Below are 23,075 nucleotides of genomic sequence, written 5' to 3'. Positions count from 1 at the left end.
TCTAGAGATTTAATTATTGACTCTCACTGGTCAGTAGTAGCTTTCCTCAGCACAGCACAGGATCCAAGAGGGTTTAAAGAGGCAGAATCCATGGGGATGGGAATATGATTATCAGGGATGGGAGAAGCAGGGACCAAGAAAGGAATTAAGAAGATGTTCTTCTCTCTATGGACAAATATACCACTCCTCAAAATAAGAAATATAAGAGTGGATTCCAGGGGGTTCAAAGCAATGTTGGAGTCTTTGAAAAGGCCAAAATAGAAGGATAATCATAGATTTAAATACAGAGTGGAGAAAGTTGAGGGCTATTTCCAGTCTCTTTTTTTAAAAATATTTTTTATTTATTTTTTCATGAGACACAGAGAGAGAAAGAGAGACAGAGAGACAGAGAGACAGAGAGAGAGAGAGAGGCAGAGGGAGAAGCAGGCTCCCGGCAGGGAACCTGATACAAGACCTCATCCCAGGATTCTGGGATCTCGACCTGAGCCAAAGGCAGATGCCCAACCACTAAGCCACCTGGGTGCCCTATCTTTTTTTTTTTTTTTAAGATTTTATTCATTTATTTGAGAAAGAGAAAGATAGCATGAGTGGAGGGGGTTTGGGGGCGGAGGGGCAGAGGGAGAGGGAGAAGCAGACTCCCCACTGGGGAGAGAGCCCTATGAGGAGCTCTATCCCAGGACCCCAAGATCATGACCTGAGCCAAAAGCAGATGCTCAATGGATTGAGCCACCCAGGCACCCCACTATTTGCAGTCTTGAGAAGTCACAGATTCTTTCAGATGCCTATAGAATCTGTGCTCATTCCCCTGCCAGTTAGCCCCTCTTGGGGAGGAATGAGTCTGATATTTTGAATTCCCAGCATCTCAATCCCCAGGTCTGGCATAACAGTGCTCCATGGAACCTATTTTGGTTGAGTTGGTCTGCGTGAATCCTTTTATTTATTTAGTTAAAAAACTTGGCTTTAAAAAAAAAAAAAAGATTTATTTATTTATTCATGAGAGAAGCAGACCCAGAGAGAGGGAGAAGTAGGCTCCACGCAAGGAGCCCGATGTGGGACTCAATCCTGGATTCCAGGATCATGACCTGAGCGGAAGGCAGGCGCCCAACCACTGAGCCACCCAGGTGTCCCGAATCCTTTTATTTTTAAGGTAGTGTTTACTTCGCCTTTCTAGAAAGTGAATGTAATGCTACTCTCTTCAAACTGTGTTGTAAGCCTTTAGGAATATCTGGAAAGTGATGCAAAACTTCTTGGGTGCCGCCCCTTGCCCATGCTGCCTCTCCATCAGTCATGCTCACTTGAGGACTTGAGGTTATAGAGGAAGAAGGTTATAGAGGAAGGACCTAGCTGGACCATAGGGGTGCTCTTGGTGGGGGCAGGGAAGTGTGGGTGGGCACACAGCCTGTAAGAGAGCCCATATAAAAACAGTTCTGCTGACCATCCATCTCTCTCCTTCTCAATCTCCCTTGTCTCTGGCCCTGTTTGTCACCCTTCCCTCACATATTATCCTCTTTTATAGGTCCCCTTCACGCACAGTTTCTGTGTGTAGGCCAAATAACCCCACCTGACACTGTGCAGCTGGCCCAGGTTTATGGCCTCAGTCCATAAATCCTCCACTGAATTCCTCCCCTTTCATCTGAGAGAGTAGTTACTCAAGTACCCTGGAGCAAGCCCTAGGTACGATCTTCCTGGTTACCTAACACAGTAATTCTACCTCCAAATTTTAGCTGGCTACAGCCATCGCCCACCAGCCATCGTAACTGGTTCTTCCAAATAATCAATGGGACCTAGGGCAGTACTATCTGTAACTTATAATAGGCGGATGAACCATCCAGTGATCTTGTCAAAGATTCTGGGGGCACCTGGGTGGTTCAGTGGTTGAACATCTGCTTTCAGCTCAGGTCATGATCCCAGGGTCCTGGGATGGAGCCCCACATCAGGCTCCGCACAAGGAGCCTACTTCTCCCTTTGCCTATGTATCTACCTCTCTCTCTGTATGTCTCATAAGTAAATAAATAAGAAATCTTTTAAAAAACAAGCAAACAAACAAAATAGAGATTCTAAGAGAGCCCAGGGAGGGCCTGAGTCTGCATTTCTAACAAGTTCCCAGGTGATGCCCTAATGGCGCAGCTCTATGGGTGATGCCATTTCTACTCTCAAAAGCCCTCGTTTTGTGGGTTTGTCCCCACCCTATCCTCTGCCCTCACTTTATAGTCAATGTTGATCAATATGAATAGCTAGTGCTTATTGAGAAGCTACTGTGTGTCAGATGCAATAAGTCGTGTTATAGATGGGTAAAGAGGAAAAAACTAAGTTTCCTAAGGTAGATAGGAGTCAGTCCAACTCAGATTCAAGACCTGCCCTCTCAGCCACTATGCTTTGATATTTCCATCTTCCTCTCCGTATTGGCCCTGAGGTCAGTGTTTTTAGCTGTTTTCCCTCCCTTACCTCTCACATGAGACTGTCTGGTTAACTCTCCTTCGCCAGACTTGGTTTTCATTTTATTCTTGGTCACTGGCAGCTCTACTTCTAATTGCCCCCCCTTTTTTTTCTTGCCTTACTTCTGCTGCTCTATCTCCTTTTCCCCATAATTCCATTGAGTCATAATTTAAACATATGTAGCTTTAATTAGTCTTGTTAGTTTACAACCCACCCTCCCGTGCTTTATTTTAGAAACTTAAATTGCACTTATGAGCCAGACTTTTAGAATCTTAAGTCAGTTGCCTTCTCAGTTTCTTCATCTGCTTATGGGGATCATTTTGCCTTGCCTTTGAAGGAATCCTTTGAAGGATTTTTTTAAAAGATTTATTTATTTATTCATGAGAGACACAGATAGAGAGAGAGAGGCAAAGACATAGAGGGAGAAGCAGGCTCCCTGCAGGCAGCCGGATGCAGGACTCGACCCCACCACCCCATCCTGGGTTCACGCCCTGAGCTGAAGGCAGACAACCACTCAGCCACCCAGGTGTCCCTCCTCTGAAGGATTTTTGTGGGAATCAGAAGAATTTCTGCAAACTCTATGAGCTGCAAAGTGCCATTCTCCTTAGAAGGCATTACCTTAAAGTATAATTGGTGAGGACTCAATCAATCCATCCTGAGTACAGATTACACTAAAACCAGCCCTGAGACCTTAAAAAAGGATGACATAAGGCTTCCCAAAGGAAAGGCAGGACCATGGAACATGAATTGCATTAATAACATTGAATTATATTTTTGACATTGCTCCTTTCACAATGAAAGACCCAGCTTTGGGCTGTGGTAAGATTTCAATGATTAAAAAAAAAAAGTTACCATTATCTTCTATTTATGTCCAATAATACTAATTTTTCCATTTCTTTTTTTAATAATAAATTTATTTTTTATTGGTGTTCAATTTGCCAACATACAGAATAACACCGAGTGCTCACCCCGTCAAGTGTCCCCCTCAGTGCCCATCACCCACTCACCTCCACCCCCCGCCCTCCTCCCCTTCCACGACCCCTAGTTCGTTTCCCAGAGTTAGGAGTCTTTATGTTCTATCTCCCTTTCTGATATTTCCTACTCATTTCTTCTCCCTTCCCTTATATTCCCTTTCACTATTATTTATATTCCCCAAATGAATGAGAACATATAATGTTTGTCCTTCTCCGATTGACTTACTTCACTCAGCATAATACCTTCCAGTTCCATCCACATCGAAGCAAATGGTGGGTATTTGTCGTTTCTGATGGCTGAGGAATATTCCATTGTATACATAGACCACATCTTCTTTATCCATTCATCTTTCGATGGACACCGAGGCTCCTTCCACAGTTTGGCTATTGTGGACATTGCTGCTAGAAACATCGGGGTGCAGGTGTCCCGGCGTTTCATTGCATCTGTATCTTTGGGGTAAATCCCCAACAGTGCAATTGCTGGGTCATAGGGCAGGTCTATTTTTAACTCTTTGAGGAACCTCCACACAGTTTTCCAGAGTGGCTGCACCAGTTCACATTCCCACCAACAGTGCAGGAGGGTTCCCCTTTCTCCACATCCTCTCCCATATTTGTTGTTTCCTGTCTTGTTAATTTTCCCCATTCTCACTGGTGTCAGGTGGTGTCTCATTGTGGTTTTGATTTGTATTTCCCTGATGGCAAGTGATGCGGAGCATTTTCTCATGTGCGTGTTGGCCATGTCTCTGTCTTCCTCTGTGAGATTTCTGTTCATGTCTTTTGCCCATTTCATGATTGGATTGTTTGTTTCTTTGGTGTTGAGTTTAAGAAGTTCTTTACAGATCTTGGAAACTAGCCCTTTATCTGATACGTCATTTGCAAATATCTTCTCCCATTCTGTAGGTTGCCTTTTAGTTTTGCCGACTGTATCCTTTGCTGTGCAAAAGCTTCTTATCTGGATAAGGTCCCAATAGTTCATTTTTGCTTTTGTTTCTTTTGCCTTCGTGGATGTATCTTGCAAGAAGTTACTTGTGGCCGAGTTCAAAAAGGGTGTTGCCTGTGTTCTCCTCTTGGATTTTGATGGATTCTTCTCTCACATTTAGATCTTTCATCCATTTTGAGTCTATCTTTGTGTCTGGTGCAAGAGAGTGGTCTAGTTTCACTCTTCTGCATGTGGATGTCCAATTTTCCCAGCACCATTTATTGAAGAGACTGTCTTTCTTCCAGTGGATAGTCTTTCCTCCTTTATAAAGTTCAGGGTCCACTTCTGGGTTCTCTATTCTGTTCCATTGATCTATGTGTCTGTTTTTGTGCCAGTACCACACTGTCTTGATGACCACAGCTTTGTAGGACAACTTGAAATCTGGCATTGTGATGCCCCCAGCTATGGTTTTCTTTTTTTAAAATTCCCCTGGCTATTCGGGGTCTTTTCTGATTCCACACAAATCTTAAAATAATTTGTTCTAACCCTCTGAAGAAAGTCCATGGTATTTTGATAGGGATTGCATTAAATATGTAAATTGCCCTTGGTAACATTGACATTTTCACAATATTAATTCTTCCAATCCATGAGCATGGAATATTTTTCCATCTCTTTGTGTCTTCCTCAATTTCTTTCAGAAGTGTTCTGTAGTTTTTAGGGTATAGATCCTTTACCTCTTTGGTGAGGTTTATTCCTAGGTATCTTATGCTTTCGGGTAAATGGGATTGACTCCTTAATTTCTCTTTTTTCAGTCTCATTGTTAGTGTATAGAAATGCCACTGACTTCTGGGCATTGATTTTGTATCCTGCCACGCTGCCAAATTGCTGTATGAGTTCTAGCAATCTTGGAGTGGAGGCTTTTGAGTTTTCTATGTAGAGTATCATGTCATTGGTGAACAGGGAGAGTTTGACTTCTTCTTTGCCAATTTGAATGCCTTTAATGTCTTTTTGTTGTCTGATTGCCGAGGCTAGGACTTCCAGTACTATGTTGAATAGCAGTGGTGAGAGTGGACATCCCTGTCTTGTTCCTGATCATAGGGGAAAGGCTCCCAGTGCTTCCCCATTGAGAATGATATTTGCTGTGGGCTTTTTGTAGATGGCTTTTAAGATGTTGAGGAATGTTCCCTCTATACCTACACTCTGAAGAGTTTTGATCAGGAATGGATGCTGTATTTTGTCAAATGCTTTCTCTGCATCTAATGAGAGGATCATATGGTTCTTGGTTTTTCTCTTGCTGATATGATGAATCACATTGATTGTTTTACGAGTGTTGAACAAGCTTTCTGTCCCGGGGATAAATCCCACTTGGTCATGGTGAATAACTTCTTAACGTCCTGTTGGATCCTCTTGGCTAGTATCTTGTTGAGAATTTTTGCATCCATGTTCATCAGCGATATTGGTCTGTAATTCTACTTTTTGGTGGGGTCTTTGTCTGGTTTTGGAATTAAGGTGATGCTGGCCTCATAGAATGAGTTTGGAAGTACTCCATATCTTTCTATCTTTCCAAACAGCTTTAGGAGAATAGGTATGGTTTCTTCTTTAAACATTTGATAGAATTCCCCTGGGAAGCCATCTGGCCCTGGACTTTTGTGTCTTGGGAGGTTTTTGAAGACTGATTCAATTTCCTCCCTGGTTATTGGCCTGTTCAGGTTTTCTATTTCTTCCTGTTCCAGTTTTGGTAGTTTTTGGCTTTCCAGGAATGCGTCCATTTCTTCTAGATTGCCTAATTTATTGGCGTATAGCTGTTCATAATATGTTTTTAAAATCGTTTGTATTTCCTTGGTGTTGGTAGTGATCTCTCCTTTCTCATTCATGATTTTATTAATTTGAGTCTTCTCTCTCTTCTTTTTAATAAGGCTGGCTAATGGTTTATCTATCTTATTAATTCTTTCAAAGAACCAACTCCTGGTTTTGTTGATCTGTTCCACAGTTCTTCTGGTCTCGAATTTGTTGAGTTCTGCTCGAATCTTTATTAACTCTCTTCTTCTGCTGGGCGTAGGGTCCATCTGATGTTTTTTCCCTAGCTACTTTATGCGTAAGGTTAGCTTTTGTATTTGAGTTCTTTCCAGTTTTTGAATGGATGCTTGTATTGCGATGTATTTCCCCCTCAGGACTGCTTTTGCTGCATCCCAAAGATTTTGAACAGTTGTATCTTCATTCTCATTAGTTTCCATGAATTTTTAAAATTCTTCCTTAAATTCCTGGTTGACCCTTTCATCTTTTAGCAGGATGGTCCTTAACCTCCACGTGTTTGAGGTCCTTCCAAACTTCTTGTTGTGATTTAGTTCTAATTTCAAGGCATTATGGTCTGAGAATATGGAGGGAACGATCCCAATCTTTTGGTATCGGTTCAGACCCAATTTGTGACCCAGTATGTGGTCTATTCTGGAGAAAGTTCCATGTGCACTTGAGAAGAATGTGTATTCAGTTGAGTTTGGATGTAAAGTTCTGTAGATATCTGTGAAATCCATCTGGTCCAGTGTATCATTTAAAGCTGTCGTTTCTTTGGAGATGTTGTGCTTAGAAGACCTATCGAGTGTAGAAAGTGCTAGATTGAAGTCACCAAGTATAAGTGTATTATTATCTAAGTATTTCTTCACTTTGGTTATCAATTGATTGATATATTTGGCAGCTCCCATATTCGGGGCATATATATTGAGGATTGTTAAGTCCTCTTGTTGGATAGATCCTTTAAGTATGATATAGTGTCCCTCTTCATCTCTCACTACAGTCTTCAGGGTAAATTTTAGTTTATCTGATATAAGGATGGCTACCCCTGCTTTCTTTTGTGGACCATTTGAATGGTAAATGGTTCTCCAACCTTTTATTTTCAGGTTGTAGGTGTCCTTCTGTCTAAAAAGAGTCTCTTGTAGACAGCAAATAGATGGGTCCTGCTTTTTTATCCAGTCTGAAACCCTGCGCCTTTTGATGGGGTCATTAAGCCCGTTCACGTTCAGAGTTACTATTGACAGATATGAGTTTAGTGTCATCATGATATCTATTCAGTCCTTGTTTTTGTGGATTATTCCACTGACTTCTTCTTAAAGGGGAATTTTAAGAGTCCCCGTTAAAATTTCTTGCAGAGCTGGTTTGGAGGTCACATATTCTTTCAGTTGCTGCCTGTCTTGGAAGCTCTTTATCTCTCCTTCCATTTTGAATGAGAGCCTTGCTGGATAAAGTATTCTTGGTTGCGTGTTCTTCTCATTGAGGACCCTGAATATATCCAGCTAGCCCCTTCTGGGCTGCCAGGTCACTGTGGAGAGGTCTGCTGTTACCCTAATGCTCCTCCCCATAAAGGTCAGGGATTTCTTGTCTCTTGCTGCTTTAAGGATCTTCTGTTTATCTTTGGAATTTGCAAGCTTCACAATTAAATGTCGAGGTGTTGAACGGTTTTTATTGATTTTAGGGGGGGATCTCTCTATTTCCTAGATCTGAATGCCTGTTTCCCTTCCCAGATTAGGAGAGTTTTCAGCTATGATTTGTTCAAATACATATTCTTGCCCTCTGTCCCTTTCGGCGTCCTCGGGAACCCCAATTAAACGTAGGTTTTTCTTCCTCAGGCTGTCACTTATTTCCCTTAATCTGTCTTCATGGTCTTTTAATTGTCTGTCTCTTTTTTCCTCAGTTTCCCTCTTTGCCATCAACTTGTCTTGTATGTCACTCACTCGTTCTTCCACCTCGTTAACCCTCGTCATTAGGACTTCTAGTTTGGATTGCATCTCATTCAATTGATGTTTAATTTCTGCCTGATTAGATCTAAATTGTGCAGTCATGAAGTTTCTTGAGTCCTTTATCCCTTTTTTTAGAGCCACCAGTAGCTGTATAATAGTGCTTCTGAATTGGCTTTCTGATATTGAATTGTAATCCAGATTTTGTAACTCTGTGGGAGAGAGGACTGTTTCTGATTCTTTCTTTTGAGGTGAGGTTTTCCTTCTAGTCATTTTTCTCAGTGCAGAGTGGCCAAAAACAAGTTGTATTGGGAAAAGGAGAAAAAGAGAGGAAAGAAAGAAGGAAAGAAAAGAGAAGAAGAAAAAAGAAAAAAGGAAGAAAAAAAGAGAAGAAAAAGAAATAAAAAGAAAGAAAGGGGAAAAAAGGGTGGGGGAAGCAATCAGAAATCAAAAAGCAAAAAGAAATAAAGAAAGAAGAAAGAAAGAAAGAAGAAAGAAAGAAAGAAAGAAAGAAAGAAAGAAAGAAAGAAAGAAAGAAAGAAAGAAAGAAAGAAAGAAAGAAAGAAAGAAAGAAAAAAAAGAAACACAGGGGAGTATCTTCTGATTCTGTACACTTTAAGTCCTTGACTTCCCCTGGAACTTGTCCGTCTAGCTGGTCTTCTGGGGGAGGGGCCTGTTGTGCTGATTTTCAGGTGTTAGCACTTGGGGGAGCTGCTCTGCCCCTGCCTGGTGCAGGGCTCAGTGGGGGTTGTTTACCCCGTGAGACCGCAGGAGGAACAGCCCCAGTGGCAGCGGCCAGCTCTGGAAACCTGGAGTCAGCCCCTGCAGTAACTCCGGAGCGCTCATGTGCAGGGCCTGGAGGCTCCGGGGCGGGGCCGCTGATCTGCTCAGCTCGGGGCAGGAGCGTCCTCGCTGTCCTGGGCCCTCCCCGCCTCTGCCTGTCCCGGGGGAGGTCGGATCCTGGGCTGTGTCCCGGCGCCCTGTGCTCCGGGGCCTGCGCTGTTGGATTCGCGCTCCCGCCCCGCAGCCCCCTCTGCGGAGCCGCTGCCCGAGCCCCTCCGAGCTGCTCCGGGTCCCGCCGTGCGCGCTGCAGCCCTTAGGGACCTCGGCGCACTCTCCCGGGGCGCAGGTGTCTGTTAGTGTCCCCGGGAGCCCGAGGGCATCCCCGCCCTCCTGGGTCCTGCTCCACCTCCCTGCGAGCCCCTTTCTGCCCGGGAAGGTCGGTGCAGCTCCTGCGTCTCCGGGACGGGGCTCTCCTGTCCTGGGGACACTCGTCCTGGCCTCAGCCCGGCTCCTCGCGGGGCCCCTCCCCCTTGGAGGCCTTTTGTTTCTTTATTTCTTTTTCCCCGTCTTCCTACCTTGAATGAAGCGCGAACTCTTCTCCCTGTAGCATTCCCGCTGTTGCCTCTTTAAATCTCAGGCCGAATTCATAGATTTTCAGGATGAGTTGAAGGTTATCTAGGTAATTTGGTGGGGACAGGTGACTTGGGGACCCTACTCTTCCGCCATCTTGCCCCTCCTCCTAATTTTTCCATTTCTTAAAACAACAATTTCCTTTTAAAATAAATGCACTTAAATAAAAAAAGTTGCCGTATGAGCATAGGTAATATAACAAATACTGGGGAAATATTATGTAAAAGATGGATGGTAGGAGAAACACTCCTCTAAAATACTCTGAATGTTTTTCTCCACTTCAGTATCCATTCTCCTATCTAGAAATGCAACGTTCTATCTTGGGAGACTGAAGAAAGGTAGGATATCTGCTGGTCGTCGTTTTTTCATTGGCTTGTTCTGTTTCTCACAACCACCTTGTAAAGTAGGAAGCATCATTCTGTTTCATAGTGGGGCGGGGGAGGGGAAGAGATTTTGGGAAGTTACTTGCTCAAGGTCATACCATGTTGGTACAGCCAGTGTTTATATTGGAGAGTAGGGTCTCTGTGAAGAATATAGTAGTGACACAATATCATCCATTACTGGCTTGAGATCAAGTTTCAAGGAAGTCACTGTAGGAGAGTTCTGGAAGTTAAGCCTTGATACCTTTAGCCCTTTAAACAGAACCCAGATGAGGCAAAAGCTGTCTTTTTTTCCTAGGGGGGGATGTCATTTGCCTTCTGGAAAGTTTTGCTCATATTTTGGTCTGAGTGCAGGCAGAAGGTTTTTAATCAATGTCCAAAGGGAGAAGGAATGAAGGGAGACATAAGGACCAAAAGGAGGAGGGAAAACGGATCGTTCTGAGAGGTTTGATTCCTTGGGAGCCCCATCCTTTCCTGGTTGTGTAGGGTGTCTATTTTGGGGAGATTGAGATATTTTAGGCATCTTGCTAAGGTTTAAAATGGGTTGTTTAAAGCACCTCAATCTTGGCAGACAGATGGAAACAATTAACACCATATCTTAAGAATCTCATACTTGGAAACTTCTCAGCAGCTCTGATGCTTAAAATCCCTCTGAGTGATTATAACAGAGATAGAAAGAGAAGGGAAATAAGATGCATTCATCACTTTTTACATACCTAGCCCTTTAACATAATCTGCTAACAGTTACATGAGGTAGCTGCTATGATTAACCCTGTTTCCCAGATGACAAGACTAAGGCATAGAGACATTAAGAATATATATACTTGTGCCCAAGCTCACACAGCCAGGGAGTTGAGGAGCTGGAGATTCAACCTCCCAGGGCTGATACCTTTTTTGGCCAACAGGTAGAGTATTGAATGAAAAATGGCAGGTGGTAGGTTGAACAATGCTTCCCTGCCAAGCCCCTCAAAAGATTCTGATCTGTGGAATCCATGAATACTATCTTAAATGGCAAGACTGCAGATATGGTTAAGTTAAGGGGTCTTGAGATGGGGAGATTGTCCTGGATTATCTAGGTAGGCTCTAGATGCCATCGCAAGTATCCTTGTAAGAGGCAGATAGAGGGAGATTTAAAATAGAAGGGGAGAAGATGATGAGACCATGGATGCAGACATTGGGATGATATGGCCACAAGCCAAGAAATGCTGGCAGCCACCAGAAACTGAAAGAGACAAGGAGCAGATCCTCCCTTAGAGCTTCTAGGAGTGTGGCCCTGCCTGCAGCCCGATTTTAGCCCTGTAAAACTGATGTCTCTGAGATAACAAATTTCTCTTGCTTCAAGCCACCAAGCTTGTGGTAATTTGTTCAAGCAGCCATAGGAGACTAACACAGGGCCCGAGCTAGAATCCCGAGGGACAGTATTCCAGGGACGATGAGAGGAAGAAGAATCCTGAACAGTCAGGGGAAATGAATGTGAAGCAACAGGAGTGGTTCCAAGGAAAGAGTGGTCGCCCACTGGCCTGTCCTCACGAGACCAGAGGCAGTGTGCCTTGTCCCCTGAACTTCCCCCGCTTCCGTGCTTATGCCTCCTATTCCTGGGCAGTGGTACCTTGAACTCCTAAGCTGAGAGGGGCCTTTGAGGTCCTTCAAATCCATTACATAGCCAGCAAGTAGGTAAGGATTAGCAGGAATGTGCAGTTCTTCAGCACTTTACAAATGCTATCAAGTATCATGGCAACAAGGGCACATGGCTTGCCCTCAGATAGGGGGGCTTGATCCACCAGCTGGTACTTGGTGACCATCACTCAGTAGCAGCCCAGATGACCTGGACACAGTTCTTCCTGAGGTGGGCAGGACGGAGATGTGAGGCTTGCCCTTGATCAAAACCCTCCCTACTAACAGCACTGGTGAGGTGTTAAATGAGACAATGAGTTAGGTGGCTGGCCCTCAGGCTCTGTTACTTCTGTCTCTGCTCTAGTCAATAGCAGCATAACTGCGTCCGAAAGGGTCCTGCTGAGCCTTGCACTACTGTAGGCTAGTTGGCAGGCCGAGTTTCCTATGTGTCTAAGCAAATGTGCAAATTCGTTTCCTTAGCCTGAAAGGTGAGGTGGAGGGGCATCTGGCCGGCTCTGCAACTCCCCCTTCACACCTCTGTGCCCACTTGCTCCCCTTCCTCATCATGCTCCTGCCCAGCTTGCTTCTCTCTCTGTTCTTGGAATCTGTCGAGCCCTGATATTCCGTGCCTGTTGTTCTCTCTGCCCGGAAAGATTTTTCTGCAGCTGGCACCTTCTCAGCCTTTCAGGCCTCAGCTTTAGGGAACGTTCCCTGACCGCTCCAGCTCAAGTGAATCCCCTTGTCTACTTGTTCTTCATAGTCTCTCTCTCTGTGGTTTTATTTTGTTTATCTATTTTCCTGCTCAGTATCTGTCCCCCTCTGCCTGTCCCCACTAGAATGTAAGACCTGCAAGGGGAGGATGTTATATTTTCACCTTTCTATTTGTAGCTTAAAATATACTAACTGCTTGGTAGGTATTTGTTAAATAAAGGGATGGCGGAGGCATGGATGTCGAGGGCATGGGCAGAGCAGACAGGACGGGCTGCTGGAAGCCAGAGGCCACTAGAGGAGAGTCCCGGGAGACAGGATGCACCATAGCATGGGAACTTATGGAAGGGGGTCTGAAGACACTCCTGAGAGGCAAGAGGCCTCAGATGGAGGAGACTGGAGTTAGCAGATGACCACAGGAGCCTTCAGTGAATATAGTCAATATGAAGGACTTGGCCCACAGAGGGGAGCCTGGAAGTGAATGAGACGTGAAGGTCTAACAACAGAGCTGCCCCCCAAAAGAATACCCGTGGCTGACACTTTGCCTGAGCTTCCTTACTGGCAGGAAGCCAGGGTTTATCTGTGTGATGGGATCTCTCTGTTCTTTAGATAGTTAATGGTTTTCCTTTAGTTCATGGTACAGCAGACTGTGTAAAAACACTTGAAAGCAAGCCCAGAGGCACCGCAGCATGCTGCTGGCGACAGCCTCATAGGCTTGGACTGATATACACGAAGTACTGGGAACAGTACCCGGCAGACAGCAAGTGCAATGGAGTGGCTCCTTTTATTGTCAGTATCAATTGGCTCTGAAATGGAATTGGCAATATTACAGAGATTGGGATGTTAACACAAGTTTGGGCTGCTCATTGAGGGCTGGTAGACTGGAATGGAGGCACTGAAGTTACTCCCTATCAGAGTGAGGGAGTATGGTCAGGGTTGCCAAGGAAATCCAGAGCCACTAATGGTTCCCAAGTGTTGACACTCCCTCCAGGCATCACCTTACCCCTGTGGACAGAATGGAATATTCACCTGTGACACTGGGGTCAGACAGAGTTCGTATAGAGAAGTGGAATGTAGATATTTCTTTCTACAGTGGGATCATGCGTGTACATTTGGAATAAGTGGGACGGGGACAGTTTTTTTTTTTTTAAGAATTTATGTATTTATTTGACAGAGAGAGAGTGCACAAGCAGGGGGAGCAGCAGGGAGAGGAAGAAGCGCACTCTGCTGAGCAGGGAGCCCAATGTGAGCTTGATCCCAGGACCCTGGGGTCATGACCTGAGCCCAAGGCAGATGCTTGACCAACTGAGCCACCCACCTCTGTTTTGTTTTGTTTTAATGGAGAGGATGATGACCAGTTTTCTAGTATTATCTCCTGTGTTTGGGGTTGCCTTTGATGTGGAAGCTGTAATCCTGACACTTCCAGCAATGAGAATGGCAACTTAAGCCTCAAGGAACTCTTAACCCTAACCAAGAGTGGTGTTTGGCCAACCTGATCAGTTATGTGCTCTCCTAGATGTTGGATGTTCCCTTACATGGAAAGAATGATTGAGCCTTTCAGCTGGTTAGCATTTGTTGACAGGATTTCAGGATAATTCTCTCCAGACAAATGTAACATCACTGATGAAAATTTTTGGATTTATATTTTGAGAAAAGAGGTGGAAATGGAGTGCTTTTTTGGGGATTTGCCTAAAAATATTTTCATCAGGGCAATGCTCAAAATTGTTTTAAACTTTTATTGTAAAAGAACAGACACAGAGAGCCATTACAACAAATCTGTAGTCTAATGGATCATTCTTTTTTTTTTTTTTTTTTTATGATAGTCACAGAGAGAGAGAGAGAGAGAGAGAGAGAGAGAGAGAGGCAGAGACACAGGCAGAGGGAGAAGCAGACTCCATGCACCGGGAGCCCGACGTGGGACTCGATCCCGGGTCTCCAGGATCGCGCCCTGGGCCAAAGGCAGACGCTAAACCGCTGCGCCACCCAGGGATCCCCTAATGGATCATTCTTAGACGAACACCTTTGTAACCATCGCTGAGGCTAAGAAATAAAACTTTGTCACCCATTCGAGAAACCCCTCAAAATTCTCCATCTCAATCACAGTCCCCTTATTCTCCTAAAGGTAACCATTATCCAGACTTTTATAGTCAGAATGTCCTTTTGTTTCTTTATATTTTTATCCCTCATATGTGCATTCCTATTATTCCTACTATACTATGTTTAGTTTTACATATTTTAAATCGATTTGGTATGTCCTTTAATTGTAGGTTCCTCTTCATCTCTTTTTTCTCTTAAAAATTATTGATATATAATTCACATACCTTTTTAATGTGTATCATTCAGAAGTTTTTGGTATATTCACAAAGTCATGTAACCAACACAACTAATTCCAGAATATTATCATCGTGCCCTTAAGAAATCTATACCCTCCTTCCCCAATTCCCTGCCAACCACTAATCTCCTTTCTGTTTCTATTGATTTGCCCGTTCTGGATATTTCATGTGAAGAAAATCATATGATATATGACCTTTAGTGACTGGCTTCCTTTACTTAGCATATTGTTTTCAAGCAGTGATGGTTTCATGGATATATACTTAACTCCAGATTCATCAAGTTGTATACATTAGATATGTACCGCTTTTTGTATGTCAATTATGCCTTGATAAAAGGGTTTAAGAGAAAAGATTCACCCATCTTGCAGCATGTAGCAGTACTTTGTTCCTTTTAGGCAAAATAATATTCCATCATATGTGTATACCATTTTGTGTATTCATTCATTAGTTAAATGTTTGTGTTGTTTCCACTTTTGAATATTACCATGGATGCAGCTATGAATATTTGTGCACAAGTTTTGGTGAGACATGTTTTCATTTGTCTTGGGTATATACCTAGGAGTGGAATTGCTGAGTCCTATGGTAGCTGTAATTGATTCTTTTAAGAAGAGTTTATTATTTTACATTCCCACCAGCAATATATGAGGACTCCGACTTCTCTGCATGTTTGTCAACACTTATTCATCTTTTTGGTTATAGCCTTCCTTATACATCTGAAATGGTATCACATTGTGGTTTTGGTTTGCATTTACCTAATGGCTAATTATGTTGAGCATCTTTTCATGTGCTCATGTGCTTTTCACGTGCTTATTGGTTATTTGTACATCTTTGGGAAAATATCAATTCATAGTCTTTGCCCATTAAAAAAAAAGGTTGACCATACATTACAGTTTACCTGTGACACTCTCAGTTTTGCCTATTGTAATTATTTTTTACTGTACTTTAAACTTATTTATTATTGAATTAGAGTTGACATTTCTGGCCATTTTAAAACTGGGTTGTCTTTATACACTGATTGTGGGAGTTCTTTATATAGAGGTGATCCCTGACTTGTAATGCTTTGAGTTATAGGGTTTTTTTTAAGTTTTTATTTATTTATTTGACAGAGAGAGAGAGAGAGAGAGCACAAGTAAGCAGAGCAGCAGGCAGATGGAGAGGGAGAAGCAGGCTCCCCCCTGAGCAGAGAGCCCAACGAGGGGCTCAATTCTAAGACCCTTGGATCACCATCTGAGCTGAAGGCAGATGCTTAACTGTCTGAGCCACTCAGGTGCCCTCAATTATAGCTTTTTGACTTTATGATGAAGCAAAAGCCACACATGTTCAGTAAAAACCATACTTCAGATTTTGAATTTTGATCTTTTTCTGAGGTAGTGATATGCACTATGATCCTCTCATGACACTGGGCAGTTGCAATGAGCCTCAGCTCCCAGTCAGGCACATGGTCACAAGAGTAAATAACTGATCCACTTATAACCATTATGTTTATCACTTTTAGAACACTATTCAATAAATTACATGAGATAATCAACATATTATTATAAAGTTGGTTTTTGTTAGATGATTTTGCCCAACTATAGGCTAATCTAAGTGCTCTGAGCACATGTAAGGTAAGGTATGATGTTGGTGTCAAATCTAAGAACTCTTTGCCTAGTCCTAAATCTTGAATATTTTCTCTCATGTGTTGTTTAAAAAAAAAAAAAGTAAAGTTTTGTGTTCTACATTACAGCTATGATTCATTTTGAGTTAATTTTTAAAAAAAGATATGAGGGGTTTTTTTTTCCATGATAGATCCAGCACTATTTGTTGAAAAGGCTGTCCCTTCCTTCATTGACTTATTATGTTGAAATGATGGTCTTGACTAGCCACAGCACACCAGCCAAAAATACTTTTTTTTTTTTTTTTCTAAAATACTTTCAATGCAATCTTTTCCTAGTCATAAAGTGACTTCCTGAGGCCAGAGGAGGTTGAACTTCCAGGCATACACAGGGAGCTGAGCAGCTGGTGAGTGGAGTGCTTGGATTAGCTGTGTTGGATGGAGGGATGAGGGTCCCCTAATGTGCTCTCCACCCTGCTCCCCACACAGCACTCCCGCCCTCCCTGAGGCTATAGAAGAGATAAACAACAACGTAAATGGATTAGGAAAAGCCTGCCTGGCCTCTTCCTGCTGCCATCCCACCTGGGGCTGGAGATTAGTGGGTGGCAGCTTTGTCAGGGGAACAGACATTTAAATGTCAGCTTTGACTTAAAGGAGCCCATCTAAGAAAAGACGGAGAGGACCAGCTTTCTTTATCCCTTCTCTGGCAAACTCAGTCCCGTGCTTTCTTGTGACCTGTACCTTTTCAAAACACAGGGCTCGCTATCCCAGCTAGTGATTTTCAGTCTTCATGCAGGTGTTGGGGATCGTTAGAGACAGGGCTGCTGCTGGCACCAAATTCAACTCTGCATGTGGCAGAAGAAAAGACATGAATCATGCATCGGAGATTAAAAAAAAATGCTGTTAACCTACTTTCCCAGACAGAGAGGAGAGCAGGCTAAAGATGCTCCTGGGCATGGGTTTCTCTTTTACAGCCCTTGCTCCACTGAGGGAGGTACCATCTTGCTGGTTCATTTCTTTGCTCATTTATTCACTTAAGCCTTCATTTGGGAGTTTATTTGCTAATTCACTGAATCAGCTGGCCAGCCTAGCCAGCCCCCTAGTAAGCATTTCTGTAGCTTCTCTTGTGTACTCTGCCCCAGGGATGCAGGAGATGCAAATATGGTGCTGTGTGCTTCAAAGGGCCTGCACTGTGCCGGGTTGCAGTGGTGAGTGCAGGCCGAGGTTTGCTTGTGGACGTTGTGAGGACTGTGCCATGTACATGTCTTTGCAGGCATGAGCCTGGCCTCTGTGGTCCTGGCCAGTGCCCTTCAGGTCAGAGGTGAAGCTCTGTTGGAGGAGGAAATCTGGTCCCTCTTGTCCCTAGCTGTTGAGCGGCTCCTGGAAGACCTTCGTGAAGGTACGAGAGTGTGTTTGGGGCAGTTGAATCACAGGGAGTTGAGTGCAAAGCTTCCCAGACATGCTACTGGCTGCTGCTTCTCAGATCTGTGATCAGTCCAAACCATCAGATCAAGTGGGCAAATGACATCTACCCGTGGAACCACACAAGGAAGTCAGGCCTGTCTCTTGGACTCACTGCATGCAGCAGCGTTGAAAGAAAGGCCTTGCTTCTAGGGAGACAGTGGTCACAGCTCTCTGAGCCTCTCCCTGCCCCTGGACAGTCTGAGCATAAGGAGACAGGAGGCAGGGGGCAGCTACCTGGACAGCTGACAGCCCCAGACTGTCCCCTGCCAGGTGGCACATCACCTTGTGTCCCATCAGGGGACAGAACCTACAACTAGGTAGTCTAAAGAGGAGAGGGAGGTTAATACAAACAATGATTAAATTCCAACAGTAGAGTAGTTGTAAGATACAAGACAATTCCACATGGCCCCCAGGGCTCTCTCTTGGTGATTTACCTAATGGCTAATTATGAAGGGAAGCCCCTTCCCAGCTTGGGGTTCAGATCTGGGGTTGCTGTGCCTGGAGCCCACCAGGACAGCGACCTCCGCGGCTGTGCCCAGCCAGAAGTGGCCAGCAGTCCCCGGACAAGCGAGGCACAGGAACTGCCAACAGGGGCGAGGGGGACCCCCTGGGTGGAGATGGGCACCCGGCAGCCACAGCCCCGGGAGCCAGTGCGGGCAGGAGACCTGGAGCCCACGGCGTCTGTGTAGACGCAGGAAACATTGGTCGGGCGCGTGGTGTGTCGGCCCCGCGACTCGCGACTCGGGAACAGCCCCCCCAACCCACCCGCCTCCCACAGTGTCCTTCCAGCGCCCTCTACTGAGAAAGCTGCCGTCGCATCACTGTAAGGGACACGGTCAGGTGAATTTGGACCTGCGAGACATTTCGTTGGTAACTGGAACAAAGCGGGTGCCCCCTCAGAGGTCAGCTCTGAAGTCACTGTGCCTGGGGCCGCAGGCCCGCCTGGAGGCTCCCGCACGAGGGGCCACGTGAGCAGAGGGCCGGGGCCCAGTGTGCCGAGGCAAAGGACACTGAGCATCTGCACCCTCGGTTTCATCTTCCCTGAGGTTTTTCCCTCCCTCTTTCCTGCCCTGGGGCGGGAGCTGATGCATAGCTAGCTACAGTACACCCAGAGGACCAGCCGCCTTGGTCTTAGGCTTGGCGCCAAAGAACTCCTACCTGGGCTTATTTCCAAGTGGACCTCACCTCTCTTTACCTCTTACCTTGAGACTCAGAGCACTGAGGGATTTGGATGCAGGTTCTAGTTTCCTGGTGGACTGCAGCCACACTTGGTAGCTCGTGCCCCTGTGCATGCATGTATCAAGGCTGAATTTATTACACTTGATGTTTTCCTGGGTCTTATTCTTTTTTTTTTTAATTTTTATTTATTTATGATAGTCACACACACACAGAGAGAGAGAGGCAGAGACACAGGCAGAGGGAGAAGCAGGCTCCATGCACTGGGAGCCCGACGTGGGATTCAATCCCAGGTCTCCAGGATCGCGCCCTGGGCCAAAGGCAGGCGCCAAACCGCTGCGCCACCCAGGGATCCCCTGGGTCTTATTCTTAGTCTGTCCCAGGGGCACCTGTTGGTTACAGATCCACAACTGGCCCTCCAGACAGTGGTCCCATCTCTAAACTCCCATCCTGGCCTTGGTTTCAGATTCCTTGGACTATGTGATCTGCCCCTGGTCAGCCCTGCTATCCGCAGCTGGAAGTCTTTCTTTCCAGGACCATGTTTCTCACATAGAGGCGGCTCCTTTCAAGGCCCCTGAACTGCTCCAGGGACAGAGTGGTGATGAACAGCCTGATGCATCTCAGGTAAGGTGTGTGGCAGCTCTGCAGCACCTCTGGGCCTGTCCCAGGGAAAGACCTGGTCCTAGGACCTTGGACCTGTCCTGGAGGTGGCATCCCCAACTCCCACCCAGCTTACCCCCAAGAAATACTGATGCAGAACGGGTTTAAAAAATGTTATTCCCAGGCTTTCTTTCTTTTCTTTTCTTTTCTTTTTTTTTTTTTTTTTAGCTCTTAGATGAGGATAGGTCAACTTCTCTGAGCTCCAATTTCTACATCAGTAAAATGAGGTTGATTTGACTGAATCCATCAGCTTATTATAAATCTCTAAAAAGAAGCATTGGGAAAGTTGTGGGTAAAAAAAAAGGAAAAGTTGTGGATAAACAGTCTGGGACATTGGTACCCATGGCAGCGTGTAGCAAAACCCTCAAAAGTCCTCAAATAGGAATGTATCCTAAGGCATGAGTAAAGATTGAGTTAGCTGCACTATGTTTATTGTTGTATTGTTGACATTACTGACAAATTGGAAAAAAACTATATGTCCAGTAAATAAGACAGCATTAAAGTGAAACTGTAAGGGCTTATGGAATGGCTTGTAAAGAACTTAAATATATACATTTACAATGTGACCCTAGTTGAATAAACACACACACAAACATATACATACGGAGACAGTCAGAGATGAGAGAGTGTGTGTGTTCTAAAAATATATATACCAAGGTGTCTGCAGTGGTTATTCTGGATGGCAACATCAGTGGTGATTTTAGGTTTTCCATGGACATGTTTCACTTCTGAATAGCAAAAAGTTTAGTAAATATTATTTTTCATTTTAAAAAGAAAAAATTCTAAGGAGAGAGCAGTGTAAAGCAGACATACCACACTCAGGGCATAGCGGGCACTTCATCAGCAAGTTCTGCTTCTTCCTCCCTGTCCTTTCTTGAGAAGAGTGCAGCTTAGAAGTCCTGCCTTTCTCAGGAGGCATCGGTAGCCTCTGGGGTTGGTTTGTCTGCACCCACATGTCTCCAAGTCAGACCCAACAGTGGGTTGCAGTGACCCTGACTCTGTCACCCCACAGGGAGTCACCCAGCACTGAGGCTCCTACACTCTTGCCCACACTAACAGAATCCCAGGAATGAATCCCTGGATTCCCGTGTTAGATGCAGATGTGGGTGTCTCTCAGTCCCTCTGTTTGGGTCTCTTTGTGGTGCCTCCTTCACCAGCTGAGATGCCACAGCTGGAGCCGTGGGATCTGACTTTCTGAACAACTACTAGAGGGCTTCATGCTGATGTACCCCAAAAGTCCAGAGGTCTTAGCTTCCTGGGGCAGTGAACCCCAGCCAATGGCAAACTGGTATTTAGTAGGCCAAGAGACAGGGTCACCTGGCCAGTGTCTCTCTTACAGCATCCCTACTACTCAGTTCTATTGATCACTCTTCTCTACCATCTGCCAGAGGCTCCTTTGCATCCAACTTGTCTTGGGTGCTGTGGCAGGTGAGGTGAGCAATCAGGAAAGTGGTCTCAGCAAAAGCTGTGCTCACAATCCTCCCCAACTCTGGGCTCCATTCTGAGCTTTGGATGATACCCTGACTCCTCTCCTTAGGCCAACATCCACCTTTCCCCAGCACTCAGACACACTCACCCCACTACTCGGAGTATTAGTGCCACAGCAGGTGGAAGGTGTGGGCAGGTCTCTAACTCCAGGTCACTCATGCCTCTATCATCCCACCCTGTGCTCATGGCAGGCATCATCAATTGATCACGGTGTTCTTTCCCACTGAGCCAGGAGTTGCCTTCAAAATTGTCACCATCCTTCTCCAGGCAGCATCTACTAATGGGCCGGATTTGGGATTTGGGATGAAGGCTATTGTCATTTTGGCCTTAGGCCTCACCCTAGAATATTTAGACAGAACCCTTGGAATCCAAGTCAGTTACAGAGTATGGATGGTGCCTCTGGCAGTGCTCAGGACACTGCTCTAGCATCTACTCTCAGGAGCATTTCTCCAGAGATGAGGATGCAATTTGTGGACTTTTCTGCAGGTGTCTAGTCACATTCATCAGATGTCTGGTTGACTAGGTTAGGGGTACAGTTTCGGAGAGAAAATTGGCACATGTGATCCCGGACATATGCCCTTGACCTAGAGATGTAAACAAAACAAAACAAAACAAAACAAAAAACCAAAACCAAACTCACTTGTATTTAACTGAGTGGTTTGCTAAAGTAACCATGCTGTTTTACACACCATGTTTTTTTAACTCACTGCCTCCCTTCTAAAGTTCCAAAAATCATTTCCCTCAAAGATAGATCCTAACTTTAACTGTAGCTTGTCAATTGCAGCAGAAGCTAATAAATTGACTTTTATTGAGAACTTAGCATGACCCAGAGGCAACATAGCCAAGGCCCAGGGCAGGGGCTCTAGTTCAAGTTTAGGCTTTAGATCTTCTTCAGGAAAGTCCCCTAAGTTGCCTTTGCTTTGCTTCCTCTAAGGGATGGAGACAATTAAAACGCTGACCTCCCAGGACTGGGTTGAGGGCTAAATGAGTCGATATAAGTAAAAGACTTAGAGCCCGGTTTGCTGTGAGAATGCTCTGCATTGGATAATCATAACAATAATTATCATTACCATTGCCAGATGCTTTTTACTCAATGCTCATGAGTATTCAGGCAGAAAACTCACTTTAAAGGTGAAGAAAGTGAGGCTTGGAGGCATCAGATAATGCTCTTCCATTTCACCATGTTGCTTTCTGACAGCACGCAATACTTTTAAATCAGGCCGCCCCAGTGTGTCACATACAGGTGGCTTTGGCTACATGGACCAGAAAGCCTAAAATACAGAGGCTAGAACCACAGATTCAGTCATTATTTGCTTCACAAGAGATCTCGGGGTTGGTTAGCCACTCAGTAAACGTCATCAAGATCTGGGCTATGTATTTCCAGTCCACCCTTCTTAGATGCTGGCTTTTTGCTCTCGTGCCTGTTGCCTCATGGTCTCAAGATGGCAGCTGTGATCCTATCAATAGACAAGGCAAAAGGAGGAAAGAGTGGGAACAGCTAGCTACCTGTGTTCTTATTGTCAGAAAAATAAAAGTTTCCTTAAAAACACCTTAACAGACTTCTGTGTCTTTTGCCAAAGCGAGGTGTCATGGTCCCTGTGGCTTTAATCTGCCAGAGTGGAAGGGAGAAGGGAAAGTTTATGAGAGTCGTAGATGGTTGTTGGGCTAGCCAGCCAACCGGATCTGCCACGGGTAGAACTTGGGTGGTGTTTTTTTTGCAGGACTATGAAATAACAGAGGTGACTGCAATTTAACCTGGTGCTTTTTGTCTTGGGCAGATGCACGTGTATGCTTTGGGAATGACTCTCTACTGGTCGGCAGGCTTCCATGTCCCACAAAATCAGGTCTGTACATGAGATATGCAAAGTCTCTCCAGGTCATGTTTTTGGATTTCATTCTCAGGTTTTCTTCCCAACAGGGATCATGTCTCTTGAGCTGTGTGCCACCACTCTGTCTTCCTAGGTTCTGGGAAGGCACTGCCAACCCACTACAGAAGTGCTCCTGCTGAGTTCAGAAAGCACCTCAGAATGCTGCTCAGTATGGCAATGCAGCCAGCCACAATCTAGGATTGGCAAGCAGAAGAAGACTTATCTGCTCAGAGGAAGTAGCAAACTAGAGGAGGAGCGAAGATACAGATGTATAAAATAGGCTTTAAAGCAACCCTTCCTGAAGTGAAATGCTTCCCTGG

At 44.8% G+C, this 23,075-nt stretch overlaps 1 protein-coding gene across 1 annotated transcript in view; it reads left to right on the top strand.

The window, feature by feature from the left end:
* FRMPD2 (FERM and PDZ domain containing 2) overlaps positions 1–23,075 on the top strand; it is a 119,838-nt gene that overhangs the window by 12,532 nt on the left and 84,231 nt on the right. The window contains 3 exon segments of the mRNA XM_038578012.1: positions 17,373–17,498; positions 19,206–19,363; positions 22,666–22,731. Coding sequence (XP_038433940.1) covers positions 17,373–17,498; positions 19,206–19,363; positions 22,666–22,731 — 350 coding nt within the window.

This window comes from Canis lupus, chromosome 28, assembly GCF_011100685.1.
Source record: "Canis lupus familiaris isolate Mischka breed German Shepherd chromosome 28, alternate assembly UU_Cfam_GSD_1.0, whole genome shotgun sequence".
Lineage (NCBI taxonomy): Eukaryota > Metazoa > Chordata > Mammalia > Carnivora > Canidae > Canis > Canis lupus.
The sequence above is the reverse complement of the archived record's forward strand: the minus strand, read 5'-3'. Positions and strand labels throughout refer to the sequence as shown.